This window comes from Chionomys nivalis, chromosome 8 (assembly GCF_950005125.1).
Source record: "Chionomys nivalis chromosome 8, mChiNiv1.1, whole genome shotgun sequence".
Taxonomy (NCBI): Eukaryota; Metazoa; Chordata; class Mammalia; order Rodentia; family Cricetidae; genus Chionomys; species Chionomys nivalis.
Genome location: NC_080093.1, coordinates 65,979,567 through 65,993,911, shown reverse-complemented (window position 1 = coordinate 65,993,911; position 14,345 = coordinate 65,979,567). Strand labels below are relative to the sequence as shown.

The window sequence follows — 14,345 nt, the reverse complement described above, 5'->3', positions numbered from 1 at the left end:
TTCCCGTTGTGTGGTTACAGGGAAGCCATCTCTCCCTGCTGGGGAACTCGTAAATCCCAGGCCTGAAAGTTTAAACTGCTCAGGTGGTATTAATGTATTCGGTGGTTCTTTGGGAGGAGACTGGTACCCGAACCACAGGAAGCCATAATTATAAGGTTGAGAATCCCACATCGAAAAGATCAGGAAGCGTACGTTCCAGATTTATTAAGTCACAACACTTTCTTTGTAGTTATAGAAAGGATGTCAGAAATGGTCTAACCTCGTCCCTCGTCTAAGGGATAAGGTAACTGAGGCCTAGAAAGAAGACGTGCCTTGTTTCAGGATCCAGGCTCCCCTTTTCACGTCTTGTTTGAGACATTGTTTCCTTCTGGTGTATGTTTCAGGTTTATAAGCACCCCCTGCTGTTTGGCTCGTCCACAGGAGCAGCGGCTCATTGGCAAGTGGGCATCGGTGCTTCTCTTAGGTTCCATCAGGGGCCAGCTCACTTCTCTGAGATGAGAAGTCCCATCTCTTGGCTCGAGCCCCAGCTCTTCTGACTCCAGAGGTGCGGTCCCTGGGCCCCACCTTCCAGCCCTGCCCTGGAGGCTGGAGTTTCAGCAACTGCACAGCCAGGCAGCCTCAGACAAAACAACTAGAGGAATCTAGCAGGAAGAAGGCTCAGACGAGAAATCTGTGAAGGTCAGGACCGGAGCCAGATGCTTATCAGGGGAAAGTGGAGGGAGGTGGTGTGGCCTGAGCTGTCAGCTTTGTCCCTGCAGTTAATAACAGACACACACTGGGCGTTCTGAGCCATCGAAAAAAGACAACCAGCCCCAAGCATTCACCACGGGCATGCGAGTAGGCTTCCTCTCATTTTCTTTTCTCTTGCCCTTGAGACAGAAAAGTAAATTTTCAGTGAATACGTCAATCTACATCGATACACGCCTCTGTAAAAGGCACCTTATCCCAGGACCGCCAAGACTACAGAATTAGGTCGACTCGTGAGTCACAACACAACAGTTAGGGGCTGCAGGCCAGCTGGCCAGGTGCCCCCAGTTGGGTCCTCATGTGGTCAGTTGAGGAAGACAGCCTCAGACTTGTTTGGGTGATCCAGCCCCCTTTTCTTCACCTGCTGTGAGTGTCTGGACACCTGGCACCGCAGCCTTGCCCCGGCCCCTGCAGGCAGTCTCTTGTACCACCCCCAGCCTGAGGTCTGGCATAGGGCAAGCTTTTCCCACGTGGAGCTGTCTGGGAGACTGTACCGGAAAGAGGGGCTGCCAAGGCTTGGAAGTGCCAGTGTGGGCTGGAAATCAAGGCTAGGCTCCCTGGCTCCACCTCTTCTTCCTTCTTTATTCACCAGGAGGAAAGAAAGAGGTCACAGGAAACTCTCTGGAATTTTATGCAAAAGACAGGGGCAGAGTCCATTTACTATTATTATTATTTTGGCAGGGTCTCCTGTATCCAGGTTGTCTGTGAATTCTCTATCTATTCAAGGATGACTTTGAGTTTTTGATCCTCCTGCATCCACCTCCTGAGTGCTAGGATTACAGATGTGTGCCCTCTCCTCTACTGGGGATTTAACCCAAGACTTTGTGCATTGTAGACACTGTCAATGGTGCCACCTCCCTAGAGCCCTTTTCTCCAATTTTTAATCATAAGAACTATCAGAACCAGGCATGGCTGCACACAGATGCCACCCTAATATTCGGGAGGGAGAGGCAAGAGCATTGCCACAAATCATCCTGGACTACGTAGTGAGACCTTGAGTGTCTATTGCCCCCCCCCAAAAAAAAGGGGGGGAAGAAAAATGACAAAATACTCATTGCATGAGCTTCACACTCAGGACACCAAGGACTGAGTCTTTACTGTTCCCTTTTTCTGCTTGCAGGCGATACCCAGATGATGGCACAGAGGTTTGTTTTCAGGTTAATCTTAGACCTCCATTGCTTGTCTGTGCCGCTCAGCCTTGCCCTTTGTGCCCCTTTCTCTGCCCAGGCCTCCCTGATCTTGCCTGGATCCCATGCTCAACACCCTGGAATTTACAGTCACAGCACCGCTCAGAAAAGGGGTTCTGGTTTCCCGGAATGTTCAAGGCCTTCTGTTTCCACGGCCTTTCCACCTCAGAACCCAGCACTGGAGCCATGCTGGCTGCTGCTGACATTGGAATTTAACGGAGTGGGACATGCAGAACCCAGCCATCCAGACTGAGGATGGGGCTTGTGAGCCTGGTGGGACGTGTTTGCTGTGGTTGCTGGTGGCGTATACCTTTTCTCCCCCTTACCTCCAGGCACATCTGCTTAGGACAGGAAACCCCATGTCCTGCTCACTTTATACTGGTCCAGCCTACAGCTATCCCTGATCCTCAGAGAAAGCAGTCCAAATTCACTGTCAGAGGCGGAGCCCTGCATGTTCCCCTTAGGCCCTTGCCTCTTTCCTTGGGGCTTTCCAGCCCTCCTCCCCCTTCTGCTCCTCTGGGCTTTCGCCCTTGACCTCTCAGGCCGTTCTCAAATTCAGCAAGAACTCTCACAAAGGGAGCCTTTCCTGGGGACAAGTCATCTGTCCCCTCCATGACTGTACAGCTTGCTCCTTCCCATCTGTTCCCATCCCTGGTTTTGCAGCACACACCCCTCCCTCCCCAGCTGCAGGTTCTAGTCCTGTCTCAACATGCCACCCATACCTGCCTTGGGTCTCAGCTGCCTGCATTTCCATCCTGACAAGGAAAGTCCCAAGGTGTGGACTCAGTGTGCTATGCAAGGTTGTTCCAGGTGCTTTCTTCTTCCTTCCAGGGACTAGCTGTTTCCGAAAGTGATGTTAGCTGCCTTGACCTGCTGGCTGCTCCTTCTTGCTGCTGTGTTGTGTCCCATTTAGTGTCTGTCCACCCGGAGCAGTGAAGCGTGTGAGCAGAAAGGTGCTTGCCAGGCAAGACTAAAGACCCGAGCTGACTCTCAGTACCAGCCAGGCAGGGCGGGCGTGACGTACTTGTAATCCCAGCATTGGGGAGGTAGAGACAGGATAGGCCAGCCAACCTAGCAAAATCGGCAAGCCCCAGGTCCCAGTGAGAGACCCCCATCTCCAGAAACAAACAAATAGCAAGGCGATGGCTGTTCTGAGGGATAACATCCGGGTCTCACCTCTAGCTTCCGTGCCATGTAAGCACGTGCGTGTTCAGACTAACGGAGAGAGCGGGGAGGGAGAGTGAGCGGGTAGTGCATGTATGAGGGCTTTGGCTTGAGCTCGGAGTGCTGGGGGCTTGGCTGAAGCTGCACTCCAGCCCCCAGCTGCCCTGTTCTGTGAACTCCTGCGCAGATGCTGCCCAGTGAGTAGGGTGGGTGGGAGCCCTTGCAGATGGGCTACATTGACTTGGTAGCTAGCAAGCTTTTTGTAGTTACTCGTCTTTAGGTCATGCTTCAGACTGACCCAAATATCAAAGACAACACGTGGCTCTGAGACAGCCTAAGGATGAAGAAGAGGATGTGCGCAATGTGTACCCACTTGGCTATAGGTTCTCAGCAGGGGGATCGTCTGTATTTTAGATCTGCTGGCATTTGAAGGTTGCGGCCCCAGAAGCTGGACCTCACATGGTGACTGTTGACTGTGGGAAGGTGCTGGTGACAGCTGAGGTGTGTGTCCTACCCCTTTGCACACTGGACCTTTCCCAAAGATCACTCCTGGTTTCCTCCACACCCGCAGGGTGCTGGCTGTGTTTGCCTGTGTTGTTTATAATTGCTTTGCCAGGGGAGAATGCCTACTTGTGTCTGCGGGAGCCTGGGGAAGACTCTTTTTCCAGACTCATGAGTAGGACTTCAGGGCTCCCAACAGTCAATCTCCTAGATGATAGCTTCTGGGTCTCAGGTGGTCAAGGGATCAAGGTGGTCAAGGCCCCTCCAGTGGGAATGAACATCTTTCTCACAGGCCTTCCTCTCTAACTTCTTGCAAGGCATTTTAGGTTCTTGCCTTGAAATGACTTGTATTACTTGGCCGGGCCTCCATGGCAGACGGAAGCCAATCTGAACCTGAAATGCCAGGGAGGAAGGCATGTTTTCTCTTCAAGGGCCTGTCTAGCCCCTTTCGTCTCCTTGGTCTCCTACTGAGCATGCCCTGGCATGACCTTTGAGTATTTTTTCCTTTCCTTGAGACCTGGCTTCTGCCACAGTAACCCACACTCTTTATTTGCAGTCTTTGAGACGTGAATTCAGGTATAACCGCCTGTGCTAGTATTTGGAGTTGAAGAAATTAGAGGGAAATTGATTTGAGAGCTAGTTGGGACCGTAGAGGCCACCCAGCAGAACTCTGTCACTGTGAAGAGGAGCCCCAGCCTGGCGGTTCCCCCGTCGGTGGTTATATAGCTTGCCTCTGCCTGTGCGTACTGTCCTGACATTGCAGATCACCATGGACAAGGAAAGTTCCTAGTCTCCCAGCAGATGGATGCTGTGTGAGCCCCAGTAGATGGTCAGTGCTCCCAGCAGATGGATGCTGTGTGAGCCTCTGTAGAAAGATGGTCAGTGCTCCCAGCAGATGGATGCTGTGTGAGCCCTAGTAGATGGTCAGTGCTCCCAGCAGGTGGATGCTGTGTGAGCCCCAGTAGATAGATGGTCAGTGCTCACAGCAGGTGGATGCTGTGTGAGCTCCTAGATGATCCATGGGCTCCTTGACTCCACAGAGTAGAACCAAGCCTCTAAGCAACTCTAGCATGGCTTTAAAAGTCAGGTGAACTTGAAATGTTGGCAGACCGACTTCTTTGGGCATGGACCTGTCTAGTCCCACAGGGCCCCGTAGCTATAGTCAGAAGGGGGCCCCACTTGTTTTAACGCTCTGCAGGCCCTGCCTTGAGATTCCTAATCTTTGGAACAAAAGCTTCATTTTCATTTTGCCCTGGGTCCTGCAGACGATGCAGCCAGTGCTGAATGTAGGGCAGTGCATTAAAATGCCACGGGTTTGACCAGTCTGTCCTTGCAACTGATTTTAATTTGGGGAACAAGCTGTTCCCTGGGAATAAAGGAGGATTCATTTCTTTTCCCTCGAATACACTGTGTTCTGTTTTCCAAATTAGCCGGACTTATCAACTCGGCAGAGAAATTAGATGGTGGAATTGTTCTTGCTGGAAGCGAAGGTTGGACTGTTGGACTTGCATCCTGGCCCCACTCTTCCGATTCAGAAGTGTGAATTGGGTTCCCACAGTGGTGTGGCTGTAAGGGGCTGAAAGAGCTGGGGCTGAGAAGGGAGGCTACAAATGCAGAACACAGAGATCAATCGGGGAGCCTCTGCGCATGGCTCAGTCTCCTGTTCTGTTGCTCCCAACTCTGAGGCTTTTTTGCGGGGAGATGAGGAGAAGGCATGGGGGTTCTCCTGTAGCCCAGGCTGGCCTGGAACTTGACAGATAGACAGTCAAGGATGACCTTGGACTTCTGATCCTCCCTCATCTTCCGAGTGCTGGGATTACAGATGTGGTTCCGTCGTGCCTGGATTAATGTGTGGTACCAGGGACCGGACCCATGCCTTCCTGCATACTAGGCAAACACTCTTCTCAATTGAGTTACATACTTAATCCAGTTCCAGGGCTCTGAACAAAAACACACTTTCCTTCTTCTGTATAGATTGAGGCATAAGAGTCACCCTGAAGGCTTTGAGGAGAAACTAGAGGAAACATCTGTGTTTAGCATTGTGCTCAAGCACATAGTCTTATTGGCTAGTCTTGTCTAGTATTTTACTGCCAAAATTGAAGGCTGGGTGGGATTTGACTAGTTGTAGGGAAGAATAAAGAATACCCTGCCTTCCTGTAGGCCGGGAGCAAAAAGGGTGTGAGTGCGGAGGGCTGGAGTGGAGAGCTGTGCTTTGGGGACTGAGAGGGAGGGGCCTAGGATTCTTAGAAGATTCCAAAACACAGGAAGAGCCACTTGGAGCTGTTGCAAGGCACTGGCTCCCCGCTGTTGGCTAAGCAAGTGCGAGCAGATGATAACAATAACAGAGACCTTGGCTTTGGGTGGGCGTGCTCTCTGTACAGCCTGTCACCTAGGGTAGCTGCCGCATGACAGAAGGACAGAGCCTGTGACATCTCTGTTGGCTTTTGGTCACCGTGACAAAATACTTGATATGAACAAACTTAAGGGAGGAGAGTGGTTTCTGTTCTGCTTTGTTTTTTAGACAAGACCTTAGGAATCTCAAGCTGGCGCTGAACTCAGTCCCGTAGCCAAGGATGACTTTGAGTTTTCTGGTCCTCCTGCATGCCTGGAATGCTACCAGCTACTGCACCCAGTAACCTAGGGCTTCTTCCTTCACGTTAGGCAAGCAGTCTGCAGGCTGAGTTACATCCCTAGTGCCAAGGGAGGAAAGATTTACGACTACCTGGCTCCGTTTCAGTGGCCTTGCGAGACACTTGCGGGAGCTGGTGGCAGAAGAGTCTGCCCCTCTCGGGCTGGCTGAGAAGAGGGCTGGGGTGGGGGGAGGGGGAAAGGAAAGATCTGGAGAACTAAAGATACAGTCCAGTGACCTCCTTCCATCTCCTGCTTCCTCCCAATGATGCCACCGTGTGATGACTTCATCAGTGGGTTAGTCCATCGGTGAAGTCAAAGTCGTTCAGTGATTGGATCCACCACCAGTTAGGGAACAAGCCTCCAACACACGATGAGCCTCGAGGGGGACCCTTCATGTCCAACCCACAAAACTCAAGCAACTGCAGCTGATTAACTGTTTTATCTCGACAAGTCTCCCGCATGTTAACGCTTTGCCACAGCCCTGGCCTTGGGGGCTCACTAAAGCCCCTTGTACACGGGGCCCTTTTTGGGAGACTTTCGTCTTATGTCGCCTCTGCTCTGCATCATCCACACCGGGTGTAGGGATTCAGTGGTACTGGAGGTTCCCAAACTTTCCTGGCTTATGACAGTCTCCACGTATCTGAACCGTGTGTCCCTCTCCTTCTTCCTAGAAGACAGCTGTGTCACAGTAAATCTTTCATGGCATTCCCAGGCTGAAAGAATACCCAAGAGTTCCATTTGTCGAGCAGTCCAAACGAATTATTTGTGTCCTTACAGCATAGAAGTCACAATTTCATATCACCTCTTTCCTATGAATGGGATATTTGTCCTTTCTGGTGACTCTTCAGGTATCCACTTACTCGACGTGGAGTTAGCTGAGGGGGTCTTACTTGGGCGATTGCTAATTAAATTGCTCTATGGGGCATTTTCTTGATTGGTAATCGATATAGAAAGGCCCAGCCCACTGTGAGCAGTACCATTCCTAGGCAAGGGGTCCTGGACTGTGTCAGAAAACTAGTGCCAGTCAGTGGTGTTTCCCCATGGTTCCTCCTTGGTTTCCTGCCCTGATTTCCCTGCACGATGGATTGTAACTATAAGATGGAATAAATCATTTTCTCCTCTAGTTGCTTTTGGTTGTGGTATTTATCGCAACAATAGGAAACCAGATAAGACTAGTGTCCCTTGACCTTGCTGGGATTACAGTCAACTGAGTACTCCTCCCACCATGTCCAGTGTTGAGTAAATTTTCTGTGGTCTGTTCCTTTTATCAAAGCGAGTGCCTGCACCCTCACTCACCTTGTGGACAAAGGGGGTGATCCGAGGCATGTGGTGACACATAGTTTTGAAGTTGAATAAGCTGGAACTTGTTTACAAGGTGTCCACTGGATACCGGCTGTCACCAGGGCTGGGGAGTATCCCATGGGTTTGCCATATGCTCTGGGGTGCCTTGGACCAGACATTGAGAATCATGGCACCGAGCTCATCTCGGCTTTGTTCTCTCCGACTCTGTTCTTATCTTTGCATGGCGCGTCTGCCTGAGAGATAAAAGAAACACACATTTTCATGCATCTAAAACACATACCCACTGTGCATGCCTTGCTTTGAGAGATATAAATAAATAAAAAAAATAAATATAAAAAGCTGGTTTGCCTGTGATTTTTTTTTTTCATTTTTACCATAGCCAGTTTTCTTAAACGTAATCATGTGTTATGTCAGGTCATCCTCATCGTGTTTGTATGTCTTCAGACTTCTCATCCATGGATTCAGCTGACCACACATGGCTCTCTCTGGCTAACAATCATCTACCATCAATTTATTTGACCTTCTTCATTTAGAGAAGTAGCCAAGTGGTCCAAGGGCTGCTGAGGTTGCATATGAGCTTGAAGCCCTTAACCTCCAGCTTCCACCTCTGGAATAGCTGGGATCACAGGCCGTGTGACTGCACCATCCTATTTTAGGCAGTGCTGAGGATGGAACTCAAAACTTGTGATGTGCTGGTCCTGCCTTCTACCTACAAAGGTACATTACTATCGTGATGTCATCGTCGTCTGTCACCTCTCTTTCTTCTGTCATCTATCATCTATATGTCTCCCCCACTATGTGTGTATACATAATATGTCTATATAGTTTTCTTATATACATATACTATATATAGTTATATGCAAAACTATATATATATATACACGTATATTTATTTAGTTTTCTTAAATGCACAGAAGAAGCTTCTATCTGTACTGCCCATGTGTAGGCGTCCACCTTGTGCAAATTCCTTAAACAGTATTATAGCGACCATTTACATGACATCTACACCATATTAGCTATGATTATATTCTAGAACCCATTTACATGGGAGGGTGTGGTAAGTTGCATGAAAAACACCATGCCCTTTACTTAAGGAACATAAGCATTAGATGAGGATCTTGGAACCCATCCCCCACCATGCAGAGGGTCAGATGTCTGAACTTCTTTTCAGTTAGCATTCTGTAATCGGTATGGAAACTTCTCCAAATTCTGTGTTTCTCTCCTTCCTCACAGAAAAAATGTTGTTGAGAGTAGCTAAACTTCACCTCCCCCAAAGGAAACTAAAAGAAAAACAAGAATGAAAAAGGCCAGGAGTGGTGGCGCACGCCTTTAATCCCAGCCCTCTAGAGGCAGAGGCAGGCGGATCTCTGGGAGTCTGAGGCCAGCCTGGTCTACAAATTGAGTTTTAGGACAACCAGGGCTATGTAGAGAGACCTTGTGTCAAAAACACAAAGAAACAAACAAAAAGCGGTTAACACAGACCCCATAATGATGGATTCAACATTTATGAAGTAGTGTGCCTGGTAGTTTATAAAAGAGAGAGATGGGTCATTTGCTTTCTTGGGATTGAATCCTGGCAGCCATGAGCTCATAAAGCTATCAGAAATTGTTGCCTGTACTTAATGGGCCATTTGTTGTGTTAAAATCAGTAATACTAAATATTTATTAGCCAAGTGGAAAGATTTATCTCTGTAAATCACTGTGATTCATCTTTCCGCTTGCTAATCCTGGTTATTTAGGATTTTGTTTTTAAGAACAAGGTTCTGTTGTAAGTCATTTGCTTTTTTCTTCCTGAGACTCGCTATGTATATTACAGGCTTTTACTGTCAACAACATTTTCGAGGTAGGTTATCGGTTTTGACCAAAACTCCTGAGATTTTTCCGTGGGTAGTGTGTTTTAATCTGTACGTTCCCTTGGGAAGAATCGAAAACGTAGCAACACTGAGTCTCCAAACGGCAAATCTAGTCTTTCTCTGCGTTTACTTAGGTCTTATTTAATTTGCTTTGACACTGTTTTGGAGCATTCAGTGGACAGTTCTTGGACAAACCTTTGTTAAATATTTTCCCAAGTATTTTAATTCTTTTGATGTTGTTACGATATTTTAAAGTTTCTTTGTTGTGATTATTTATGTATATTGATAGGTTTTCCTGTGGCACCGAAACTCACTTATCCTGGTAATTTTATTTTTATATTTCTAAGAAATTTCTAGAGGGGCCATCGTGTCATGGCAAATGAACACAGTTTTTCTGTTTTCCTTTCCAAGCACCGTGCCTTTTATTTTCCTCCTTTGCCTCATTGTGTGTGGGCCACCACTCCAAGGATATGGCATCACGACAACGAACAGGGCATCCCGTTCCAGCTTTCTGCTCTCTGTGTATAGCTGTGGAACAATCAGGAAGGGCCAACCTCTCAGCCCCACAGACTTCCACAGAAAGGGTGTGATGGGGTCACGCTCCTCAGGGTGTGCTGGTGAGTGGCTTGGGCCACTCCGTTGGGGTTGAGTGCCCACCTGGGCTGCAGTTGGGGTGAGATGAGGTACTGACACAACTGCTGGCCCCTCTTCCACAAAGCTGTGGGAGTGACTGTGTGAACTGGGAAACAGACACAGGCCATCATCACAGGTTACCCTTCCGACCAGTGCAGGGTTGGCCACGGAGACTGTTGAGCTCCCGACCCACTCAAGTTTTAATCGGTTGCACCTCTGCCTCCCTCCTCTGTCCCTGTTGTTTCGCTGATGGGAAATGTCACCACTGCCCAGAGCCTCCTTCTGAACAGCCATTCTCTCCTTAAGCTGTATTCCGTGGCTTCAGCGAACACTTCCTGGGCAGGAGGTCATACATTCTTATTCTGTGAAGCAAACACTGAGCTCTGCGCTCTTCACAAGGTTTTTGTTTTTTGTTTTTGTTTTGTTTTTTATTCTGACAAAGGACTTAAGCTTAGGGGAGTAGAGTCTGGTGATGTGACCAAGGCCAGATAGTAGTGGGTATGATGCCCAGAGCCATCATACGGAGGGCAGAGCTAGTGTTTGGCATTCTTCCCTTCATGTGGGGTCTAGATGCAGCAGTGTTCTGCCCCTCTGCATTCCCTGGGAGAGCAGGTGCTGGTAGAGCCAACCTGGCTTCACCTATGGGGTGGGGGTGTGTGTGTCTGTCTGACCATTTTTACAAGGAGGACAGAGGACTGCAGTGGAGATCAGAGCAGCAGGGCCACCAGGGTATCTGTAGACAGGAGGAGGCGGCAGCGGCAGCAGCAGAAGCGGCGGCGGCGGCAGCAGCAGCAGCAGCAGCAGCAGCTCCCTTCAGTTAAATGAGAGAGATACGGGCCCCTAACCATGCTGCTTTACATGTAAAGATGCTCTGAGGTTGCAGGTGCAGAAGCCACTCTTCTCCTTGGCATGATGCTTTGTCCGTCTTTGAGCAGTTGTGGGTACTCCTGTGTTAAGTCGCTTCCATTTAGTTTCTATGTGGATGTCTACCAAATGACAGCAGTGGAAGTCGGCAGCTGGCTTGTCACTGTCTATCCCCCCCCCTCCTCCTTCTGCCTCATCTACTGAGTGGGAGAGCCCTGTATCCATTCCCAGAGCCACCTGCTCTTTGTCTTGATGCCCCTGTCAGGCTGAGTGTTCCATTCGGGGTTTGAACTCTAAGGAGCAAACCACACACACACCTCATCCTAGCGGCAATGGCCCCATTCTACTGGTGAGAGAATGGGAGTTACCGTGTGGACTTAGGATGGGTCTCAGGCTTTCGTGCCCCTCGGTCTGGTCCTTCTTTTCTGGTGGACAGACCTTGGAGCCACTTTCCCTGCTTTGCATCAGCAAGACACTTGCCCATTTGAGCCTGAAGAAGGATCCCATATTTATGTTCGTATTTCCGTGGGCACATCTTCTTCTGTCCTAACACGGCACATCAGAAAGGCGAGGCGAGTTAGTTATCCTTCAAGGCAGGCATCTCACAGCTGTGCTTCTGGTGCTTGCAGAACACCACGTGCCCTCTGGTTGCTGGCCAGCTGGAGTTAAACCTCCACTTGGTCCTTGCCCAGGGAGCTGGTCTCAGGAAGCCCAGATGCACTTGTTTACAGCTGTGTCTCCGTGATGGCTGCCAGACTCTGTGTGCAGAAGGAATGTGAATCTTCTACTCCCACAGTTCCATCTTTTATTTGGGTGTTCAGGGGACACACCAATCACAGCTATCTAGATTCCAGGGAGAGGAGCTGCGGTGGTTTAAACAAGATCCCCACCCACCCACCGGCTCCGGTGTTTCAGCCAATGCTTCCCAGTTGGTGGCACTGCTTAGGAAGGTCTTGGTGGCGCAGCCTTGCTGGAGGAAGTACGTCACTGGGGGTGGGCTTTGAGATGAATAGCCTCTCATCACTCAGTTTTCTCTCTCTGTGCTTGTGGTTGAGGATGTGAGCTCCGGGTTTTCTGTTCCTGCCATCCCCCACCATGATGGCTCTTACCTCCTGGGGATGTAAGCCCTAGTAAACTCTTCCTCCTATAAGTTGCCATGGTGTCTTCATCGCAGCAACAGAAAGTGACTCATGCAGAAGCAGATCAGTGTATGTCACTGTGGAGGTGGAAAAGCTGTGGATTTGTTGAAACTATGAAGTTGGGGGGGGCGGCTTCCCAGATTTCCCTGTAGTTTATGTTCGTTATTAAGACCATTTAGTATTCATGGAGGAATCCTTGCCTCAGTTTCCCCAAATATAATATGGTAATGATACTTATTTTGAAGTCTGTAAGAAAGTAGAAAGTGAAAAGGCTTTGAAAGCAGGCATATTAGGATGTTGCTGTCATGAATCTGTCAAGTTAGTTAATCTCCCTGGAAGCTGTAGTCCTTTTCTTGAACCTGTGAACATCACACCGTGGGAAGGGAGATCAAATTTCTTGACTGTATCAAGCAGCTTAGGGAGGGGAACCAGGCTGAGGGGGAACAAGAGAGGACTGGAGGATTCCGTGTTTATGGAGGTACCCTTCTTCCAGCATGGGAAGTTAGTCCCCGTATGTCCCTTTGCCCAGTTATGTCCGGTTGGAGTATTGCAGATCTTAGTGGAACAGGAATAATCTACAGATGCCCTGGAACGGGGGGACCCTGGGGACATGCGGCTGTGGTGGGTCACAAGAGGACTGGAAAGGTCCCAGTTCTTAGCCTAGGGAATGATTGTTTCCCTTCCACAGAGGGTATGTGTGTTTGTGATGTGATGTGTATATTGTGCATATGTTCACGTGTATGATTATACAAATGTGTGTGTGCGTATGATTATGCATGTGTATGTATGTGTGCACATGCTCATGCTCTGTACGTGTGAGTGTAGGCATCTGTGTGGAAGCGCATGCATGTGCATGAGTTCATGTGCCTGAGTATGCATGTATGTATGTGTGTGTTGATCCTTTCATGCATTTTGTCTCCCTCTAAGCCACATTGTGTTCCAGGCCCGAGCACAGGCCCAGCATCACTAAACTACCTTGTCTTTGCTTTTGTTTCCAGGGCAGGAAGATCCCAACAGTTTGCGGCATAAATACAACTTTATTGCTGACGTGGTGGAGAAGATCGCGCCTGCTGTGGTTCACATTGAACTGTATCGCAAGTAAAGAGTGCTTCCTCCCCTTTCCCGTAATATCCGGAGCTGTCACTAACTAGTGACAGAGCTATTTTTGACGCACATTAAAGTGTTAGGAATGTCGCTGGGTAGATTCCTATATTATGATGGAGTTCTTTGCCTTAGGAAATTTTTCCTACTTAAATCTATAATCTTGGCCCTTCTTTTAATAACTTCTAGCTCTGAAGAGATTCCCAGGGAATATTTTCTAAGTGGAATTTTTGATTCATTCCAAAAAGTAACCTAATGTTATTTTTAAACCGTTAAACACTTGCTAGATGTGCGTGGGTTGCTCCTGCAAAGCCATTTCCTGGTTTGTGTGAGTGTTTAGAGGTGTTGAGGCTTCTCTAATGTCTGTTTCAGGCTTCCATTTTCAAAGAGGGAGGTGCCGGTGGCTAGTGGGTCTGGCTTTATCGTGTCTGAGGACGGACTGATCGTGACAAATGCTCACGTGGTGACCAACAAAAACCGGGTCAAGGTTGAGCTGAAGAACGGAGCTACCTATGAAGCTAAGATCAAGGATGTGGATGAAAAGGCAGATATTGCCCTTATCAAAATCGACCATCAGGTGAGAAGCTCCTGAGGCCCGAGCGCCTCCCCAGCCCACAGGGCCAGCCCAGCTCTCAGATGCCAGACTTGGAGAGGGCGAGGACACCAAAGTTCTCTGGTAACCCCGGAGCATGCAGCCACAGCGCAGAAGCTGCAGGGCCAGGCGACAGGAGAGAAGGGACTCGGGAAGCTCCTAGTAGAAGCTGGCTCTCAGATCGGAGGTTTTTAATTGAATTAAATTAGTTTCTTAATCAGTTTTTGAGGTGGGATTTCTCCTGAGTGCTGGGATTAAACGCATACCCCACCACCTGTCACATAGTAGAGTTTTTAAAAGTAGCATTTTTTTCTTCATAAAACCAGACTCTAAGGAAGTTAATGGGTAACTGGTGAGAAGAGAGACTCTGTCCCCGATGTTGAGGCATCTATGTCAGAGATGTTTGTCTCCACATGCATAACTGGGGGTGTCCTGGGTTCTCAGTGTGTATGGAATGGATTTTAAAAGTTTTTTTTTTTTTTTTTTTTAAGAATGACTTTTAACCATATGTTGTGTTTGTATGTGAGTATGTAATTAGAGAAGCTGGGTACCCTGGAACTGAAGTTACGGGGTTACCTGACTCTGGGTTTCTGCAAAAGCAGTGTGCTCTTTCAGCTACTGAATCATCATC

General features: G+C 48.7%; 1 protein-coding gene across 1 annotated transcript in view; it reads left to right on the top strand.

Annotated features, from left to right (window-relative positions):
• Htra1 (HtrA serine peptidase 1) overlaps window positions 1-14,345 on the top strand; it is a 49,622-nt gene that overhangs the window by 12,532 nt on the left and 22,745 nt on the right. Inside the window, exons 2-3 of the mRNA XM_057779575.1 lie at window positions 13,020-13,119; window positions 13,495-13,699. Coding sequence (XP_057635558.1) covers window positions 13,020-13,119; window positions 13,495-13,699 — 305 coding nt within the window. The remainder of the gene's footprint in view (window positions 1-13,019; window positions 13,120-13,494; window positions 13,700-14,345) is intronic.